At 41.7% G+C, this 22146-nt stretch overlaps 1 protein-coding gene and 1 non-coding gene across 3 annotated transcripts; both read left to right on the top strand.

Annotated features, from left to right (window-relative positions):
* The first annotated feature begins 613 nt into the window (after positions 1-613).
* il12rb2 (interleukin 12 receptor, beta 2a) lies at positions 614-21987 on the top strand. 2 transcript variants are annotated; one of them, XM_020653501.3, is made up of 16 exons: positions 614-918; positions 1212-1349; positions 1952-2212; positions 3833-3956; positions 4052-4242; positions 4611-4750; positions 5248-5392; positions 8482-8555; positions 9125-9338; positions 9486-9668; positions 10497-10592; positions 10737-10883; positions 10997-11128; positions 18313-18409; positions 18832-18919; positions 19234-21987. In XM_020653501.3, the coding sequence occupies exons 2-16, from the start codon at positions 1286-1288 to the stop codon at positions 19687-19689; spliced, it is 2412 nt and encodes an 803-aa protein (XP_020509157.1). In that variant the 5' UTR covers positions 614-918; positions 1212-1285; the 3' UTR covers positions 19690-21987. The 2 variants fall into 2 exon arrangements, with proteins under 2 accessions (XP_020509157.1, XP_020509158.1); XM_020653502.3 differs by having other exon boundaries at positions 614-922.
* trnae-uuc (transfer RNA glutamic acid (anticodon UUC)) lies at positions 2300-2371 on the top strand. Its single transcript has one exon. It is a non-coding gene; the product is annotated as a tRNA-Glu (tRNA).
* Positions 21988-22146: the final 159 nt, after the last annotated feature.

Genomic DNA, 22146 nt, shown 5'->3' with positions numbered 1-22146 from the left:
ATTAACAGTAGATATCAGGGTGTGACCTCTGTATGTGTCTAATGTTAGACTTTCTGTTCCGCAAGCACTGAAGTGAGACAGAGTGTGAAATTATTCCAATCACACCCAGATTAAAGTCAGTTAGGGGTGTCCCCCGGCTCACTGCGTGGCAGAGTCACACGTGCACCACCTGCTCTTAGACTCAGTTTGTAAGACTTCCTGACAGTTTGCTCATTTCCTCATTTGTTATCTAAAATGCGAGAGGTCTCCCTCACTGACCGAATGACGTTATAAGACGTCTACAGGAGACTCAATGTCTTAGAAAGCCTCCGATTCTTCATGTTTTGGTGAAACACTGAGCTCATGTTTTTGTGCACTCATCATCAAAAAATCATCATGACAGAACTGAAAGGAAGTGGTGAAAATGAATTGTGGAACAAATCGAGATAAAGTATTGGAGGACAATTAAGAATACAACTTTATATCTAAATATCTTCAGACAGGGGATGATGTTTGTATGCAAAGACTCCTGCACATCAGCTGCAAACACCTTGTGTGTGTGTGTGTGTGTGTGTGTGTGTGTGTGTGTGTGTGTGTGTGTGTGTGTGTGTGTGTGTGTGTGTGTGTGTTGTGTGTGTGTGTGTGTATGTGTGTGTGTGTGTGTGGCTGAAGTTTGTCACACCTCACTTACAGACGGCTCTGTGCTGTGACGTCAGCTCTGCCTGGACACACTGCTCCTCCTGACATGTTTCAGACTCATCAGACTCATTATGACGGATCTTAAGAGGACTAGAGCTTCAGTGCCTCATCGGACTTACAATGTCGGATGTTAAGTAGGGTAGGCTAGAGCTCCAGTGGCTTTATCAGACTCATAATGTCGGATCTTAAGAGGACTAGAGCTCCATCAGGCTCAGACATGCTTCATGACGGCTGAGATGTGTAGGTTTGTTTTTCCTCTTTGTATTACTTCCATTCATTTGCACGCAACCGCAGTTCAGCGTTTTAATCTTTAATGTGACTATTTTTGAGTGTACACACGAGTCCATATTTATAAAGCCAGTTTAATTAAATGGGTCAGCGCCAGCAAAGCACGCAGGACGGGAAGTATCCCACAGAGGGATTTCCCAGAAATCAAACTGCAACCGAATCATTTAACTTCATTTAACCATCGCTGACTCCAGAAAACAAACCGAGATTACTTTTTTCGTTTGAGAACTTGTCCTTGTTTTCAGGTGAAGTTCAGCAGCAGGTTTTACTGCGATGTAAGAGACATGGACCTGTAAGAAGAGACCGTTACCGATGACTTATGGCGACCATGTCCCGAACATGGACCCTTCTCACTGCTGTGCTGGCAGTGCAGCTGTGCACAGGTGAGCTTAGACCATTGGGTGTCCGACATTTCAGCTGTGCGCTGGACAAGCATGAATATCTTTGTTCTAGTATTGAGATGTGAATAAAAATCCCCCTCAGGGAAAAAACCTTCTGATTGCGTCTCCAGATTCTTGTATCTCATTTGTGGACTAGTTATTCCAACTGTAGTGTTTGTGGCGCGTCATCCATGTTTATAGTACATTTCCAGGTTTGTTTTTGTGTGCAGACCCTAATGACATCTCTGATTGAGTGGCTGTGGCTCAGTTAGTAGAGTCATTGCCTCTCAACTGGAAGGTTGAGGATTCAATCCCCAGCTGGGCAACATGTCTGATGTGTCCATGGGCAAGACACTTAACCCTGAATTGCTCCTGCTACTTCGGTGGTGGTGTATAAATGGGATTATTTACTTCTGATGGATGATACTACATAGCAATCATCACTACCATCAGTGTGTAGGTGTGACATGTGGTGTAAAAGCGCTTTGAGTAGTTGGAAGACTAGAAAAGTGCTATATAAGCTCAAGTCCATTTACCATTGAATAGGACACCAGTGATGAGTTGTGTTTGCACTACAGTAAAGTGTTTGTATTTTGAACTCTCAGGTCAGAAAGCCTGCTCCATCTGGTCCAGCGCTGGCTCTGTGGTGCAGCGAGGCTCCTCGTTTACTGTGTATTGCACCTTTAAGTGCAATAGTGAAGGATTCACTCTCAGTAATCACGTGCCAACACAGCTGGAGTCCAAAACCCTTAACTCAACTACAATATACCATAAGGTGGTGAACATCACCAAGAACCGAACGTTCAGCTGCCTGGACTCCTGTCCTCTCGCTAACGAGCCGTGTGGGATGGACATCAAGGCTGGACGTGAGTATGAGATCAAGGAGGAGGGACGTGACTCTTTCTGAGGCATGAATCCAACATATAAAAGTGTCTAGACAGTTTTACATCATGTCCCATATGGTCTAGCGGTTAGGATTCCTGGTTTTCACCCAGGCGACCTGGGTTCAACTCCTGGTATGGGAACAAGGATTTTGGGCGCGGCAGTAGCTCAGTCTGTAGGGATTTGGGTTGGGAATCAGAGAGTCGCCGGTTTAAGTATCAAGACCTAATCTGGAAGTTGGTCTGGTAGCTGGAGAGGTGCCAGATCACTTCCTGAGCACTGCCGAGGTGCCCTTGAGCAAGGCACTGATCCCCCCCAACATCAGCTCAGTCACTCACTCTGACATCTCTCCATTAGTGCATGTCCATAGGATCCTGTTTGTGCATGTGTGTATATTTCAGCCTGTGTGTGTGTTCATGACTTACAGAGTGTAAAAACAGAAATCAATCAATAAAAGTCAATCTTAATCTGAATGTCCCACGGCTGTCCATTAAATGAAATGGCTGTCTAAGTCATAAAGTAAGACTACATGTTACCAGAATGTATGTTTTCCTTGTTCCTCAGAATATCACATACATCTACACAAAGCCCTGCAGTCTTCATAGCACGGCTGCAACAGCTCAAGCTAAAAGAGCTGTTGTTAAAATAGCCGCAGCTTGTTCTGCTTTCTCTTTCTCTGGGTAATCTTGTTCCAGTCCGAGTGTGTCAAACATCTCTGCTGTTAGTCGCCTGCTCTAACCACAGAGCTTCGGCCGACTGAGAAGTCAAAGCAAAGAGGGTTTTTGACACGTACATAGTGCCCATTTCCTTCCATTGAACATACTGTACATGCACACAGAAAATTCACACATGATGCTCATGCATGATGTTAATGATAATATAAGGACATAGATTAGATGCATGCATTGGGTTGCCTTTAAAACCCTTTTTTTAACTAGGAAGCAATTGTGATAATATTACATTTTTGGACATCCCCTTGTTGGAATGCTAACTCGTGTAAAGACAGAATTACTGCAGTTTCAAATGTTTAAAAAAAGGCCTTACACATGATGTTAAACGTTCCTTCCACACTCACAAACCAACTCACAGAATTCAACAAAATATACTCCACAATTCTCACCTCCATTTTGATGCCGGTGAGTCGATGCTACAGCAGAACCAGGCGGGTAAACGAGGAGGAAAGAGGAAATTAGCACAACAATTTGAATATCATTTACAAACAGTCTGTATTTGGCAATCATTATGTTAGCACGCATACAAAGTGAAAAACAAAAACAAAGAAATAACCCCAAAAATCCTCACCATGTGTACAACCTATCCCACCAGTTTTATTTGACATAATTTTGTTACTATACTGCCCCCATGTTTTTCTTTGTCCTGTTTGCTCATTTACTTATTTTGTCCCTCTTTCTGATTCAGTCATTTTATTTACCGACCCTTTTCCTTTTGTTTTGTTTGGTTTTGTCTAAATCTGCTTGAAAAACTATATCGTACCACAGTTCCCCTCTTTGTTTGTATCTCTTTTTTTTTATTGTGTGAGTGTGTATATGCACGTTTTGGTGAATAAAAGTTTTTTAAAAACTTGCATCTCGTTTGTTTGTCAGTCCTACCAGAGTGCCCCAAAAACATCTCCTGCAAACACAATGTCAGAAATGATGAAGGCGGAGTGGTGACATGCACTTGGAACGCGGGACGAGACACTTATCTGAAGAATGCTTCAGTGCTGTGGTGAGCTTAAAGATGAAGTGTCCACAAACATCTGTACTGACATACTGCTGCTGCTGACATCTGGTTGTCAAACGAACCTTGTCTTTTTGTTTCAGGGTGACAACGGTATCTGGAAACCACACAGCTGGACCAGAGCCGCACAACGGCCTCAGCAGAGGAAGCGATTTACCCTCTGCTAGTTTCACTGTGTCCAGCTCCGCCTGGCTGATCTCTGTGTGGGTTCATGTGGAGAATAATCTGAGCAGTGCTACGTCCCTCCCTGTTAACTTCACCCTCAGGGACATCGGTAAGACAACGGCTCATGACCAGTCTGTCCATGATGTCCCACCAGTTTGCGAAGATGAAATGTTAATGTTTCATGAGTTTTTGTTTGCTGTAGTTATAAGTGGTGCTTTAAACCAGTTTTGCTTTGAACTTCTTTATGAAGTATGACAGGTCAACATCTCTCTCCTTGCCCCTTTGCACAAAGTAACCACTGACTTGTGATGTAGTGGAATCCATCTTTTCAATCGCTGCTCAAAAACTTCAACTTTCACATAATTTCTCTCCTGTCCTCACCTGTGTGTGTGTGTGTGTGTGTGTGTGTGTGTGTGTGTGTGTGTGTGTGTGTGTGTGTGTGTGTGTGTGTGTGTGTGTGTTGACTGTTCTGGGCAGCAATGCCATCCGCTCCTGATCTTGGCCAACCCGAGTGTTCTTCCCAAAGGTGCGTCATCAAAGTGGAGCAGCCTGTGAAGACTCGTTACGTGGAGATCCAATACGGAGCAGAGGCACAAACATGGACTTCTTCTCAAGAAGTAACGAGTCTAAACGCTTCAGTTTGATTCAGATGTTTTAACAGGAAACTTCACTGAATGACCTGCTGACTCAAAGACAGATTGATGTTAAACTCTTAATCTCAACCCTGCTCAGGCTGCCGTATGAAGCTGCAATATTTACCCCCCTCCCCCTGAATTTTGCTGAAGTGACCCCCCCTCTGTCCCGTCTTCAGAGGTCGTTACAGAGGAGAGACAGGATCAGCTGAGCCAGCGGGGGAGCACAGCGCTGTGTGTGAAATTCACAGACTGTAACGTCAAAATTACGGGCGTTGCAGAATCAATATGAACGTCCAAAGACGTGATGGCGGCTGAGCTTAGTTCTTAACAGTCTGAAAAGGGGCAAATGTTGCACAAGTCTTACAAATCACCTTTTACGTCCTGTCAGCAGTTCTTACCGACACGTTAGGATCGCACTCGAGTGAGTTTAAACATTTAAGAACGATAATACTAAATTGTATCAATGTTCTGATTCACAGTTTGTGCAGACGGGTCAAGCACAGGTTCAGACCATCTCCTCTCTGGAGCCCTTCAGGCTGTACCATTTCAGAGCCAGATCCAGGTTCAGCACTGGGATGTGGAGTCCCTGGAGTGGGAACACCTCGGGCAGGACTCAAGAGGAAGGTGAGTACACAGATGTCTAATTCATATTATTCATAAAGGACAGGTTAAACGCACAGTATGTCAAATCCGCCACCAGGGGGCTCTCAAGCATAACATTAACAAAAGATGACATCGAAGCTAGCGGGGAATCATGGGAGTTCTCTTGGCTACTCCCTCCCCCCTCCGTAGTCAAGACGACCGGGTGAAACCGACCTGAGGAAGAGAATATATTTACCGGCAATGTTTCCGAGTATAATTCACATGACGTTTTCATCTTAGCAGCTCAAACAGCAACAGCACGACAGCTTTCAGCAGCAGCTCATGCTTCCTTATGCAGCGGTCTTTGAAGTAACATCCGTGTTTCCACGGCAACGATACACATGTCGTGTCTGTCATGGCAACTGCCGCAAAGACACGTCCCATTACAGCTCTAAAATGACAGATTTTTCTGGTTTTGATAACTGTTGGAAATATTTGAGGTAATGCAAGAACTCCACAAAAAAAACATGGGTTTAGTCCATTTTTAATTAATTTAGATATTAGACTGTAAACATTGTCGTACAATTGTACATGCTATACCTGTGAGGGAGAAAGTGGTCTTCTTAAGCAGATCATGAAAACACGTTGCATAAAGTCTAATCAGCAGCTCCTGTTGTTGGAGTATTCTGTCTGCAGACACTCAGAGCTGAGCGAGTTCTCTGTCTGTTGCTGTGGCACTTTATCTCTGTCAGAGATCAGATGATGCAGTTACCTTCCCTTCCATTTGGGTTTTTATGCAGTTATCAGCTCACCACTGACCACGAGCAGGATCGAGATGTGTATTTGAGAGAAAACCATGAATCAGTGATGAGACAAACAGTTACCAATAGTCAAAGATAGAGAGACAACAGGTCAAATGGTATCCCACAAGCCGCCGTTGCTCATGGATAAGATATTGAATTTAAAGAGCGCCTTTCAAAGTGTCCCAAGGATGCTTTGCATGATGATAAAGGATGGGAGAGCGATGGAGAGGCAGAGTGAAGGGAGGTTGTCGACTGTGGAGAACAAGGAGTCCACAGATGGATCATTGTGGATGTCTGAGGGGAGGGTGCTCCTGGGGGGGGGGGGGGGGGGTTGTGACGCTGAAGGCCCTGTCTCAGTAGGTGCAGAGTCTGTTGTGTGGTATGGACAAAAGGCCACTGTCTGAGGACTGGAGAGGTTTCAGGACGTGGTGTGTGGGTGTAGGAGGTCGGAGAGGCACTGAGGGGCGGGGGGGGGGGGTTATAAGTGAGGAGGAGTATTTTAGTATTTCTGGATCTATTCAGTGGAGGAGGAAAATTTAAGCCCAAAGAACGTTGGTCTTAATGATCCAGGTCCAGGTTCTCAGGATAGTTTGAAAGATGTAAATAAATTTGACATAGAAACATTTAAAATACACCAATGCGTATCGGCTTCTACAGGGTGTAGAGACATTGAGTGCGTTGGTTTGAGAAAAGTGATGTGGTGAAGAAGACAGTGAAGCATCATGGGAAATATCGCTGCATATGATCAGAGCTGATGGTGCGAAGATAGGAAGCTCTCAGTACAGACATGCTGACAGATCAGCAGCTATATATACAGAACCGCTATATGAGGAGACGTTTCTGGTAAACGAGCGTCTTCACTCTTATCGTATTTAAGTGTTAGCATTGAACCTACGCGTTCACTTCCGTGAAGTTTTTTATTGGATTCACACGTTTTGGTCTCCAAGCTACCGATGAGAGTCCGAGCTTGTGATCCAATAAAGCAGAGGCCGCAGGTTTCATCCAAGGTGGTGAAAAGTGAACAACTTAAAGGGATATGAAACGTTCCTGAGGAAGCTGATCTGCCTCTTTAAATCAGGAGCTGCTTTAACAGTGAAGAGACGTGAAGCTGAAACAACAACAGCTTCATCTCTGTTGAAAACTGTGCACCTCCTGCTGCGTAAATACAATACAATATTTATTGTCACACCTTTGGTACACAGGTATACACATACGATATCATAGCACGAGAAGAAACAGCCAAAGGAGTCAGCAAGAAGTTTCCTTCCTCTGAGGGAAAAGCAGTAATAAAATCCCAACTTCACCTTAAGTTTAGAGGCCACATGGCAATATGGGATTTAAAAGACAGATCACACTCAAGAATAAATCCCAAGTACTCGTAGCTTTTGACAAGCTCGATTACATTTCCTTGAGAAGTTAAAATCAATGGGACATTTGTTGTTTCTCCACTTAAATGTGAAAACAACATGAGTTTTGTTTTATCAGTGTTCATGACCAACCTTAGTTCCCTCAAACGAGACTGGACAACATTGAAAGCTGACTGCAGAAACTCAAAAGCTTGTGCAACAGATGCTGAGCAACCATAGATGAAAGTGTCATCAGCATAAAAGTGATACATGGTATTTGACAAATTTTCACACATGTTATTGATATAAATGGAAAATGAAATAGGTCCTAGTATCGAACCTTGGGGCACCCCTTTTGAGATTTCTAAAAAGGAAGAGGTGGATCCTGCCATTTGCACGCATTGCGTTCTGTTTGACAGATAGTTGCCAAACCAGGAGGCTGCTTGCTTTGATAAACCAACTTGATGGAGGATTTTGATCAATAATCCCTGATCAACTGTATCAAAGGCCTTTGATAAATCGATAAAGAGAGTGACACAAAACTTTTTATAATCAGTTGTTTCAATAATGTCAGTTAAAACCTTAAGAGCAGCTGTAACAGTGCTATGTTTTTTTCTAAAACCTGACTGATACTTAGATAATACATTATTGGCATCCAAAAAATCCTTCAGTTGTTCACTAATGATTTTTTCAAATAAATGCAAAGTTAGGGTAAGTTCTGTAATTGTTTACTTGTGAGGGTTCACCCCCTTTTAACAGGGGAAGAACAAATGCTGATTTCCAGACCTTTGGGATTTCATTGCTGATCAGACTCAAGTTAAAAATATAGGAATAGGAAGAATGGCTCAAGTTTATCAGGACCTGCTGATTTCCTGGAGTCCAGTTTCTGTAATGCTCTCTGCACCTCAGTGGCAGACACTGGCATAAATTGAAAAGGATGAACAGTAAGTTGACTATCAACGTGGTTTTGTTTTTGTTTCAGCTCCCTCCAGAGCGTTGGATGTGTGGTCCACTGACGGCCCGTCTGATGTCCAGTCCCTGAGGTTATACTGGAAGGTACGTTTGAAAGAGTCTCTCAGCCTGAGGGCTTGTTACAAATCTAAACCGTGAACGATGGTGACGGATAACACAGGTGTGCAGTCTCCATGGTTTCTCTCTTACGCACTCGGAGCGTGTGTGTGTGTGTGTGTGTGTGTGTGTGTGTGTGTGTGTGTGTGTGGGCGTGCAGTGTGGTAACCATAGTTACACGTCTCTCTTCCTGCTTCACCAACGAGTTCTGCACACAAAGTAAAGGTCAACCCTTGACCACTTCTGAGGTGTGACAACACACACAAACAAAACACACACACACCACACAATCACACATCCCCTCCCTTTACCACACACACACACACACACTCATTTAATGTCACATAAAGTAAGACGGTGAGAGATAAGTGAAACCTGAACTGCAGACACAACAGTTTCAGTTTACAAGAAAAGAGGAGCTGAGCAGAAACAGTGATGATGTCTTACACACGGAGGGTTGGTGTAAAGAAAGTTAAACCCAAAGTTCTGTCATTCAACGAGAGCAAATGTTTGGTTTAAACTCAAGGAGTGAACACTTAACTTTCTCTGATTTGCAGGAGCTGAATGTTTCTATCGCTAGAGGGAAAATCATTCAGTACCGCATCAGCGTCTACGGCCCAGGATCCCAAACTCCCTCGTTCACCACAAATGTCAGTGCAGATACCAGAAACTGTACGGTCTCGTTTTGTGCCGCCTGTGAAGTGAAAGTGTGGGCCTACAACTCCATAGGACCCTCTCCACCTGCGAGAGTTACAAGCATGCACACACGAGGTAATGAGGGAATGCTTCTTTAAATATGTCTGCAGTCTTTTATTCAGGAGCAGTGGTCCTGATACTGAAGATGGTGTTTATGTTCTCTTCAAGTAGAATCAAAGGCTCATTTCAAGTGTTCTCACTTTCCTGCTCTCGTTTTTACAGCCAAGCCCACTCAGGATGTGAACGTCACCGCAGACAACCAGAGTGTTGCCATCTCCTGGAGAAACCCAGAAGCTGCACCTGTACCTGCAGAGTATGTGGTGGAGTGGTACCCTGAGGGCTACAAGCAGGAGGAGCTCCAATGGGTCCGACTGGGGAGGAACGACAACCACTTTGTTATAACCGGTGGGACATATCCTCTTCTCTCTTCTCTATATTTTATTTTTAATTCGACATACTTTATTAATTCTGGCTTACTGAGAGACATGCTTCTCACACACATAGACCTGAATCACACACATGCACAAACAGGACCTGTGGACATGCATTAGTGGAGAGATGAGTGAGGGTTTGGTGCCTTGGTCAAGAGCGCCTCGGCAGCACTCAGAAAGTGCCCTGGCTCCTCTCCTGCATCAGGACTTAAACAGGCAACCCGCCTCAGATGTGATTATATTCAACACTGCTGTATTACACTTTGCACGGTGTCACAGTGCTTAGCTCTGTTTCCTCACAGTGAGGAGGTTCCTGGTTTGAATCCCCGTCTGTCAGGAGTCTCTCTGTGAGGAGGTTCCTGGTTTGAATCCCCGTCTGACAGGAGTCTCTCTGTGTGGAGGTTCCTGGTTTGAATCCCCGTCTGACAGGAGTCTCTCTGTGAGGAGGTTCCTGGTTTGATTCCCTGTCCTTAAGGAGTCTCTCTGTGTGGAGTCTACATGTTCTCCATGTGTGGGTTCTCTCCTGGTACTCCGTCTTCCTCCCACAGTCCAAAGACATGCTGGTTAGGTTAACTGGAGACTCTAAATTGTCTGTAGGTGTGAATGTGAGTGTGTCTGATTGTCTGTCTCTAAATGTCAGCCCTGTGATTGGCTGGTGAACAGTCCAGGGTGTAACCCCGCCTCTCAGCCTAATGACAGCTGGGATTGGCTCCAGCCTCCCCACGACCCCGTACGAAAAAAAACGGTGTAGAAAATGGATGGCTGCATGGACAGGTGTATCACACTTTCTTTCTTTGTGCAGGTATGAAGCCGGCCAAGTGCTACGAGGGAGCAGTGTATACTTTCTATGACAGCTCCATGGATCGAACCAGATTTAGAGCCGTTCTCTTGGAATCAGGTAATCTAAGAAGAGCTGAACATAAATGTTTAAATCAATGTGCCATTTTCAAGCTCGTACACTAAACCAATAAGAAGGAGACTGCCTTAGTAACAGGAGTGTAAAATCATTTAAATCTCTTTCACTCAAACGCTTTGTTTGCAGTTCCAGCAGCTGGCCCGTCTGTCCAAGAGAAGGTGGATGGAAACAAAGTGAGGGTGACCTGGGCAGAGATTGCCATGGGTCAGCGTGGTGGCTGTATCACCGAGTACACCGTCTATTTAGAGAACAGCCGCGGATATCGGCAGCGCTGTAAGAACAACTTTCTGAGGTGTCTCTTCTCTCTGAGAGCACCACATGTTATTTCTCTTTAACACATGAACAACTTCACTTAAGAGACTGTGTGTACTTCAATGTCTTTGCAGATTCTGTTGAAGCATCAGAGAGGACACTCACCATCCACGACCTGTCTCCTGGTGTCTGCAGCCTGTTGATGACAGCTTCCACTGCTGAAGGGGAAGGCCCTGCAGGTCAAAAGGTCAAGTTCTTCATTACACGTAAGCAGCTTTTCATGTTTCTTTAAAGGTCCAATCAGTGAGATGTGTAGAGAGTGAAATGATAAAGGTACCTAACTATATGATCATTAAAGAAACATGCCATGTTGAAGTGCTGGCTTCTCTGACAACAATGCAGCAGTCAGTATGTCCTCCTTCTAACTTGAGATTCTGCTCCTGAATGCTCTGGATTTGTTTGGACCAGAGAAGGTAGGCGCTTTTAAGACACGGCCGTTTTGGACGTTTGCCAGATATGAGAGCAGTTATCAGGTCAACAGGTGTTGCAGCGATGGAAGCGGTCAAGAGAAGTGGTTCAGATAGAAGTGATTGTACCCGACCTAAAAAGCCTCTACATGTTTCTAATAAGCTCCACGAGCAGAAACGTGCTCAAACTAGGATCAATATTGGAGATGCTTTTGAAAAATGGAGAGAGGTTAGAACACAGAAAGGTTTATAGACCCATGCAGAGCTGGATAAACACTGAAGCTTCAGAGTCCACCACATGGTGACCTGTGTGAGCATCCACTCTACAGAGGAGGGGGGGGGGACAGCTCTCTACAATGTTTAGAATTTAGACTGCAGTACCCATATTAAACACTAGGTGTCAAGAGTTACAGATTGCTCCTTTGCATAATTACAGTTGACCATTTAGGGGTGGATGTGGCTCAGTGGTAGAAGGTCAGAGTTTCAGCTCCTTCAGTCCACATGTCGAAGTGTCCTTGGGCAAGGCACTGAACCCCTAATTGCTCCCAGGCAGCATAGCCAGCTAGTCAGATATTCTGAATGTTTTCAACAGGCTGATGGTGGTTTTCTTCAAGTGTTTATGTAACTTAATGTTTTTAAGGTAGTACTTTCACTTGTAAATTAAAACTTTGCATGAAAGAGTCCAAGCAAAAACGTGTGCACACAGTCTGACCAGCATATAGAATATGCAATAATGCTAAAAAAATGTTAGAAAAGAGTTTTCATGCAATCTTTTAAGAACTTAAAAGTGTGATTTTGCACATCTTAGTTTTTGAGTCCCTAAAGAATCAAGAAGATGTAGGCTATATGTTGCGAAACTCTGTTACTTACAAGTACAGATCTTCAGTGGGGATAGAGAGGATAAAAAAAAAAGATTATTATGCGTGTGTGTGCACGCAGACTTCATGCCATCCTTGCATTAGTCAGTGCTCCAGGTTGGCCACACCAGTTAAAAAAGCATGGACACACCCCTCGGCCCCTGGCTATGGGGTTAAAATCCAGAATACCTGAAGTCTGCCTGATTGCAGAGCTGGATAAACACTGAAGCTTCAGTGTCCACCACATGGCAACCTGTGTGAGCATCTACTCTAGAGAGGAGGGGCGTGGGGAGACATCCATGGAAAGCCGATTGAATATTTAATAGATATCCTTGATATCAAAGCTCAGTTTCCTGTACTAGTGAGGTCTTTGGCCACACTAGTTTACTAGTAGAACGTTGAAAGACTTACTAGTAAACTAGTAGAAGGCAAAAAGTCCTACATGTTAACTAGTAAGGTGCAAAATATCTACTAGTTAACTAGTAAGATATATTTTGTGTCTACTAGTTAACTAGTGAGCCTAAACATGTTTACTAGTTAACTAGTAAAAGCAACAATGTCTACTAGTAAGCTAGTTTGACTCTTTTAACCTTACTTGTAAACTAGTGAGGTTCAAAATGTTTACTAGTTAACTAGTAAGACCCAAATTTCCACTAGTATCACTAGTGATTCAGTTACACATTTTACTTGTTTACTTGTGAGGCTCTTAAAGTCCACTAGTTAACTAGTTAGTGCAAAAAGCCAACTAGTAACACTAGTTCAGGACATTTTAGTCCTACTAGTGAACTAGTGAGGCTCAAAATGGTTAACTAGTTATCTAGTAAGAGCCAAAATGTCACTAGTTACACTAGTAGTACTCTTTTTGGCATAAGTAGTTAACTACTACGGTTTTAAATGTTTACTAGTACTACTAGTGAAAGCCAAAATGTGTACTAGAAACACTTGTTGAAGTACATGCTAATGAGTGGGTGGGATCAGGGCATTCTCAGAACCTTACCATTGGTTCTCCATATAGACCTCCACCATCCAAAAATTTAACCCTTTGTAAGAAGAAGCAAGTGCTGTGAAGCAACGGCTTCTTCCCTACTTTCCATGAAGAGTAAAACATGAAAATTATATATATATTAAATGTTAGAATTGTTTTTTTAAACTTAAAATAAGATAGAAGATCATTTTAGAACTGTTCTCATGATTTTCTTTTTCCTTTTTTATCCCATCAAGACAGTATTTACAGAAGACATAAGAAAGAGTATGTCTTGAGGTCAGTAGAGTGATAAAAAACAGCCCAAGGTGCAATTGTAAGTTAAAAATGAATGTGTAAATATTTAATATAAATTCATGCTGTTCTTAAAAAGGAAAAAAGTTAATCATATAAAATTATGGACTTTAAAACAACTGGAACTTGATACAGAATTTATGTTCTTGTACTTAATACATTTTAATTTGGCCTAAAGTCGGTAAACTAAGACAAATAAAGGGATTCAAGATTAGGGCCACGTAAAAGGAAAAAAAAACTAAAATTTAGAGATTAAAATAGTTAATTTATGAGAATAAAGTAAAATGTACAAGATTAAATTCTTGTTTAAGTCTATATCAGAAGAGCAGCAGCTCCGAGTGATAAACACATTTAGTTCTGGAAAGTCTTTCACAATAAAAGTCCCTTATTACCATCTATGTGATGTGCTTTTATTTTGAAGCAGACGTATGAGGAAGTTGGGTGTTGTAAGCAGCTGCAACACATCTCAGATGTGTGAAAATAAATACTTAAAACCAAGAAGATTCAGTTAGAAGCTTCACAGGTAGCTAATAGGTAAACAAACAGAGACTAAAACATCTAATATAATCTCATACAGGCTAATTTTAAAACAATAAATGGATTATCTTTCATCTCAGGTTTAGTTGCAGCTACATCAGCCTTTGAGGCTGCATTTGAAACTGAGAATAACAAAACTAAAAACACTAAAATACTCTACACTGTTTATGATTGAGACAAAGTCCCCTTTAGTATTTTCTTAAATAGTTTAAACATTTCCCTTCATAAAACAGCTGAATACTTAAACATATAATATATTATATAATATAATAGTAGAATATATTAGTACTCTTTACACCTCTGCTAGTAGCACTAGTAGCACTAGTAATACTAGTTGACATTTTGGCTCTTACTAGTAGCACTAGTAGTACTAGTACTACTAGTGCACCTAGTGCTACTAGTAAGAGCTTAAATGTCCTCTAGTAGTACTAGTACTAGTACTGTAGACATTAGCAGCGTATATTAGTATAGCACCATCTGGTGGGCATTTGCAAGTAGTATCTTAATTTTATGCTTTAAACATAAAAACATGACTCCTCATATGATAAAATAAATCTTAATGTATGTTGCTTGTGCACTTATCTCAACTGTAAACATAAAAGGAAGACAGTCAAGTATGATCAATGGCTCTTATATCTGCTCACTGCCATATGTATCTTTACGGCTGGGCTTACTCGAAGCTAAACCAAGAAAAATTGAGCAAGTCCATAACATACCAATCCTGCAACTGACACCTAATGGCCGAAATGCATATCTCTCTGCAGCCACTTATTGTATAAGGTTTATTTATCCAGATGTAAGAGGCTGACTTTATATTTATACAAAATAAATCATTAAAACATTTATTTCAAGTTTCAGGCTTGTTACTTTTTTTCTATTATATTTTCTTATTTGTATTAGTTTTATAATTCAGTATACACTTGTCCTAAATCCTAAATATTTTATACAATATTTTGCATGATCATCTAGCAGATAAACTAAATATAAACACATTTCTTTCATGTTTTTTAGTTTGCAAGGTTCAAACTAGTATATCTTTCATATTTTATATTGCCAAATTTTCAATGGCAAGAAAAAAGCAAGAATCCTTAACATCAATGTTGTGCGACATTTTATTTTATTCTATCGTACTAATATATATAAATATTAAGTGACTGAGTATTGTTTATTTTTTGACAAATACTGCAATAATCAATAATCATTAGTGATTTTTAGAACAAATAAAACGTTTAAAAAACGAAAAAGTTGGACTAGAGATCAAAATGTCTCTGTAACATGAATAACAATGTAACATCAGATTTGGATTTAATCTGTGCATGGGTCATAAAATTCTACCAAGGGCATTCAGTGAGTTACCATTTAGTGATAATATAGCATGAAACAAATGAACAAACCTTCAACAAATGAACAAACCTTAGTGCTGGTTTAACCCTAGGTACTATTCAGATCTGGCCCTTTAAGGCTGGCAAAATCGCAGGTTTGACATTGACCAATCAAAATCCTTGTCCCGCCTGCTTCATTATCATGCGGTCAACTAGTGCTACTAGTCCTACTAGTGGACTGCCAGTTGACCTTTACAAGTAAACTAGTAAGGACCAAATGTCCACTAGTTACACTTGTAAAACGCATTTCGACTTCACTAGTAAACTAATGATGTTCAAAAAGCTTAACTAGTTTATTACTAAGGGCATAAATGTCACTAGTACCACTAGTTGCAGTCTAATTGAACTTACTAGTTAACAAGTAGGGCTCAAGATGTTTACTCGTAGTACTAGTAAAAGAAAAATGCACACTAGCATCACTACTTTGGTCCTCAAGGCCTTACTAGTAAACTAGTGAGGCTTTAAATGCATACTAGTTAACTAGAACAAGTCAAAATGTCCACTAGTTTACCAGTTAGACCATGTGTGACCTTGCTAGTTAACTAGTGAGGCCAAACACAGTTAACTAGTTAATAAGTAATTGCAAAATATCCACTAGTTGTACTAGTAGGGGTCTTTTTGGCAGTACTAGTTAACTAGTTAGATAAATTGTCAGTCACAAGTTAACTAGTAGTCAACAGATCAGATTACTAGTTGACATCTGTGTTCAACTAGTTAACTAGTAAAGGGTTTTAACTGTTCAGCATGTACACTTGTCAAATGATATCATTCAACTAGTTTACTAGTTGAAAGCAAATGTCTACTAGTATGCTGTTTTGTCTGCAACTAGTTTACTAGTGCCACACAAAGTCTTCAACTAGTTTACTAGTGAGGCCAAAAAGACACCAGCTAGTTTAACTAGTGGACAAAAAGGCACTTACTAGTTTACTCGTAAACTGTATAGGGCTTTACTAGTAAACTAGTAAGGTTAAAACCGCCCTCAGTAGTGTGACTAGTTGACATTTTAGCTACTACATGTTAACTAGTAAACGTTTCCGAGCCTCACTAGTTAACTAGTAGGTTTAAAAATATTCCAACTAGTGTTACTAGTTGACACATTTTATCTAACTAGTGACCTAGAAAGGTAAAATTCATCTTCACTAGTGTTACTAGTTACCATTATGAGATTAACTAGTTAACTAGTTAGCATTTGTGTCTAACTCGTTAACTAGTAAAATGAAAACAGATATCGACTAGTAAACTAGTTCTAATCCTTCAATCCAACTAGTTGACTAGTGTGCAATATGTAAATGCAGTGGGTGGGATTATAACCAAATCCTGGGTCCTGATTTGATGTTATTTTTGTTCTTGATTTTTAGAGCCTATCGTAAGCCTCAATCCACACTTATCCCCCACCTCCTCATTATCATTTTGTGCAACAAGTGTTACTAGTGAGATTTTAGATCTAGCTAGTTTACTCGCAAAATATTTAAAAAATAAAATGTAAAAATAATACTAGTGCAACTAGTTGAAATTTGTTCTCTTACTAGTTAACTAGTGAACATTTAGAGCCGCACTAGTTAACTAGTAAGACCAATAAAGCCATCTCTAGTATAACTAGTGGACCTTTCTGCTCTTACTAGTTAACTTGTAAAAACTTTTTATCCTAACTAGTTAGCTAGTATGGTCCATATATATGCATTTCTAGCTTACTAGTGGACATTTTGGCTCTTACTAGTTTACTAGTAAACATGTTTAGACTCACTAGTTAACTAGTAGACACACAATTTACAATTTACACACGTTCTGCTAGTAAACTAGTGTGGTCAAAGACCTCACTAGTACAGGAAACTGAGCTTTGATATCAAGGATTTCTAATATATGTTCAATCGGCTTTCCATAGAGAGCTCTCTAATATTTAGAATTTGGATGTTGGCAAGTCACACCTACACATTCACACACTGATGCTAGAGCTGCTATGTTAGGTGTCTTTCAGTATTCAGTGTCTTCATCCCTGCTCAAAACTACAAAACATTCAATCATTTTTAGGAATTTAACCCTTTAAATGCCAGAATCATGTAATCAAACTGGCATTTAAAGGGTTAAATTCCTGATAATTACTCAATATTTTATATTTTTGAGTAGGTCTGGAGTTGTTTAAGAGATTTTTGCAACAACAACAAAAAATAGAAATAAATATCAATCTGTTCTATTTTTATAGCAGTTTTTGTAAACTGGACATTGTCCAAACAGGGAACTTCATTTTAAATCTGATGCTACACAAAAACTAACAATGCATCAAAGTCAATATTTTGGATAATCTTTGACATATCCAAGACTGATTTAAAAAAAAAACCCCAGCCATCAAATATTTGTTTTATGGAAAATAACTAATTTTTGTGTTTTTTTTCCTTAAATAACAACAGTGACATCAAGTAATCAAACTGGCATTTAAAGGGTCAAATTCCTAAAAATGATTGAATGTTTGGTAGTTTTGAGCAGGGCTGAAGTTGTTTAAGAGATGTATGCAGAAAAAAGTAGAAAAAAAAAAAAATCAATCTGTTCTATTTTTATATCAGTTTTTTGGAAGTGGACATTTTTGTCCTTAGTGACTTAAGAGGGTAGTAAATTAAACTGATGCCTGAGGGTTAAGATTCCATCACTCCTCAAATTTCTGCATGTGAAATAAAACTGTGAGGAGTGATGAGGTCAGAGCCTAGACGGCAAACACAAACTATGTTCTGCTGCTGCAAAACACAAGCATGTTGTCTGACTGAAGTGACGTCATTGATGCAACAGGGCTGATCATGGTCCATTGCGGGAGATGTAACACCTCATATGTAGGCCCCTGCTTATTGTGTGTAGTCTGTATCACTAATATACACCACTTCAACATTCCTCAGACGAGCGTTAAGTTGATCTTGTAATCTAACATCACTCTAACTGTTCCAGAGGAGCCCCAACTCCCCCTGCTGCTCGTGTGTGTGGTCGTCGTCGTGGTCGCGTCCTGCCTGCTGTGTCTGTGGCATTGTTCGGCTGCAAGGCAGAGGTACGTCTTCATCAGATCAATTCAGTCCTCACATCCCTAATTACTCAAATTATGGAATTTACTGCCATAACTTTACAAAAGTCTGACTACACTTCACACAGCGCTCGGCCTCATTAAACCAACTTCTGTTGTTAGTTTTAATCATCATCATGTTGTTGTCTTCATTATGAGTCTTCCCAGAGCCTCCCTGATGACATCATCACATCCTCCCTGAAATCAGCTTTCTAAAGTGCATAAGACATGCATTTAAAAAGTGAAAAATTACAGTTTGAGGCAGAAATTAATAACTTTCACGTGTTTGAATTGGCATGATGCTACTGCTACTCACACCATTCTGTGCGAGTGTGTCTGCCTGTAAAGCAGAGTAACTGGATTCAAAGACAGGAGATACATGTACAAATCTTTTCCGCATTCTCCCTCAGGTTCTGCAGGCTTTTCAAGTGTCTCATGCTGGAAGCTGTTCTCGATCCCGCCAACAGCAAATGGGCAAAAGAGTGTACTCAGAATAAGGTGATTATGAAAACATGAATACAAAATATATCCATCAGTCAATTATCTTTCCTGCTTTTCCTGTTCAGGGTCATGGGGGGGGCCCATCCCAGCTGGCATTGGTTGAGGGACTGTTCGCCAGCCAATCACAGAGCTGACATAAAGAGACAGACGACAAGCCACACTCACATTCATACCGTGCAGTCTCTATATGTCAGTCCTTTGATTGACAGGGTGTGACCCCGCCTCTTGTGACCCCGAATGGGAGGAGCTGTTTAGATTAGGTTTGGATGTAAATCACTGATTATAGTTAACTATATCTTTCTTCACAACAGGGCAAAATAAACCTCCAGCTGCCACAGAGTCCATGCAGTCTGACTGAAGAGGAAGAAGAGCCTATCCTGGTGGATGTCGAGGAGCTGCCCAATCAGAGCAAAGCAATCTGCACGCCTACCTGTGACTCCTCGCGGCGCTCTCCTGAAACGAGCCTGAGCCCCCCGATGGAGCGGACCACCCTGCATTACCCTCTGAACTCCTACATCAAGAGCTTCTCCCATGACTCAGCCGGCTCCGACCACACGGAGACCTCTCTGGACACACGCTCGACCGTGGATTACATCTCGTCGCACGTGCCAGGAGACATGGACGAAGAGGACGAGGAAGACGAGTTTCCAGAAGTGGACGGCTTCTTCCCCAGTCACAACATGTTCATGGCATCGCTGGAGTTTGGAGGGAAGTTGACTCTGGATGCAGTCAAAATCAACTGCACGGACTTCTTTCAGAGCAGCTAGGGGGAACCTGAAACTTCTGCCACTTCTCTGGTGAAATGAGACCTAAAGAAAGCGCACACGATGAGACAATGACACAATGTGGCGACCCGATTCTTCCTTCTTCTCTCTCTTGGTTTCTTTTTGGATCAAATGTCTCACTAACAAGCCCGTGAACTACCTCCTCGCTCTATGAAATTAATACTGGAACAAAAACTGTCTCAGGGCGCACTCACACTAGCAAAGTTGTCCCTTACCGTGCTTAACCCACGATCCCCCCCCCCTCCATTCCCCCTCTGGTCTGCACACACACTGCTCCAGGACTTACCGGGCCTGAGCACTGTTACCTCTTATACATAACGTTGTAATACAACACAACACAATACAACACATGCATGGCTTTACAAGATCATGAAAAATGAGAGAGAGAGAGAGAGAGAGAGAGAGAGAGGGAGAGGGAGAAAGAGAGAGAGAGGCAGAGAGAGATAGAGAGGCAGAGAGAGAGAGAGAGAGAGAGAGGAAGAAAGAGATAGGGGAGAGAGAGAGAGATAGAGAGGGAGAAAGAGAGAGAGTCATGTTAGTCAGATACAGAACACTCTGGGGTTTGTCCATAATGAATCCACGTTGTGTGCTCGTGTATGAACTGTATCTCTTCAGAGCGTGCCAGGGCCAAGGAAGTGTTCCGAGCTCGAGCACAGATCAAAGCACTCACACTGGTCAAACGAACTGGACTTGAGGAGTGACGTGTAGTGTGTAGTGTGTAGTGTGTAGTGTGTAGTGTGTAGTGTGTAGTGTGTAGTGAGTGCGCCCTTATTGAGGTGTTATGAAGCAGTCATTTCAGACTGAGAAAGTCGTTTCATCTCCATGTCCTGCATTAGCATTGTTTCCTCATCTGGATGTCTGATACCAAAACAATAACCCGTTGACTTCTCTCAGGTGCTCACACAGAGGATGCATTGAGCCTCCACAGCCGATCACTTCACTCAGACTTTTATAGCTTCATGTAAAATGGCCTCCATAGTTCTGTGTGATCAAACACACACACACACACACAGACACACACACACGCACACACACACACACACACACACACAGACCCACACACACACACACACACACACACACACACACAGACACACACACACGCACACACACACACACACACACACACACACAGACCCACACACACACACACACACACACACACACACACACAGACCCACACACACACACACACACACACACACACACACACATTGCTGGGACTCTGACACTGAACCAGCCTTCACTGTTTTTTATTTGCTTCTGTGTTTTTCCTTTGGTTACAAGTCCAAATTAATTCCGTTCCCTTTCAAAGGATAAAATCCATTTTATTCTTTTGTAGCTTAGCATTGGTGCCTAGCATTGTTACTCATATTGGTTATTATGGTTTGTGGCTTTTTGAACTTCATCCTTTTCTCGTTCTTAGCTCACGTACAACTCAACAAAAGCTTTGAGAACAACTTCTTCTCGTGCTGCTGGGTGATATAGATTCTTGAAGGCAAGTTTATCTATGAGGACCTTTCACACACCAGGCAATTCAAAGCGCATTTCAAACACTATATAATATTATTAATTGTGCATTTAAGAAAAACACCAACTCTACAGAATGCATGCAGCATTTACACAAACTGAACATGTGTGCATGATCAAATGTGCAGGTACAGGAACACTGCAGAAGCACAGGAAGTATAACTGATGCCCCATGTGTAAGTGTAAAATCCTGCAGTTCCTGGAGTGTCCACAAGAGTCTGGCTGCAGAAGCACAGGAAGTCACATACACACCTATTCTAAAAAGTCTGTTTTTACAGCAGAGATTAACATGTTTACAGCCTGGTTCAAAAAAACAAATAGGTGTGATTAGCTCATGTCTTGATGGACACACTGTACGGGGGGTGAATGTTTTGATGACTCATCAGTTTTGATTTGATGAAGGATAAGAGTTATTCACAATAAGGCGTGTAGCTGACCTGATTGACAGGTGGGCGCGGTGTAACAGTTTGTCAGGAGGTTTAAAACCTGCCTCAGCTCCAGCTCTCAGCCTGTCGTTAGGTTGACTGAAAGTTAGACTGAGACAGCATTTCCAGCATGGAGACCGCCATCGATGGGACTCCAGCGCCCCCTGCAGGAAGAGACAGGTGATGCCACTCAGGCTTCAAACATTCATATTTACAGTCTGCGATCTACAGGTGATAATGATTGTTTTGCTGATTGTCAAACTTTAGAGAAGACTGCTTGGGATCGAAACATTGCCTTTAATAAAGTTGCTCTTTGGGAGATGAACAGTGTGCGGACCTTTCTCTTTTTTCTTCAGTTTATACCTTTTATTTTGTCCTGCACCTGTATGCAATTTGCCTTTTGTCTTTTTTCCCAGTCTATGAATCCAGAGCCAACTAAAGCTAAAAACAACACTCATCATGTTGTGTCTCAGTGCCCTGAGAC

This window comes from Labrus bergylta, chromosome 6, assembly GCF_963930695.1.
Source record: "Labrus bergylta chromosome 6, fLabBer1.1, whole genome shotgun sequence".
Classification (NCBI taxonomy): Eukaryota; Metazoa; Chordata; class Actinopteri; order Labriformes; family Labridae; genus Labrus; species Labrus bergylta.
The sequence above is the reverse complement of the archived record's forward strand: the minus strand, read 5'-3'. Positions and strand labels throughout refer to the sequence as shown.

Bases quoted from the DNA above. Each gene is read 5' to 3' on its own strand.
- il12rb2 (XM_020653501.3), top strand. From the start codon at position 1,286: ATGGCGACCATGTCCCGAACATGGACCCTTCTCACTGCTGTGCTGGCA. The intron at 9,339-9,485 runs GTAATGAGGGAA...TCGTTTTTACAG, and splicing joins TACAAGCATGCACACACGAG to CCAAGCCCACTCAGGATGTG. The intron at 10,884-10,996 runs GTAAGAACAACT...ATGTCTTTGCAG, and splicing joins CCGCGGATATCGGCAGCGCT to ATTCTGTTGAAGCATCAGAG.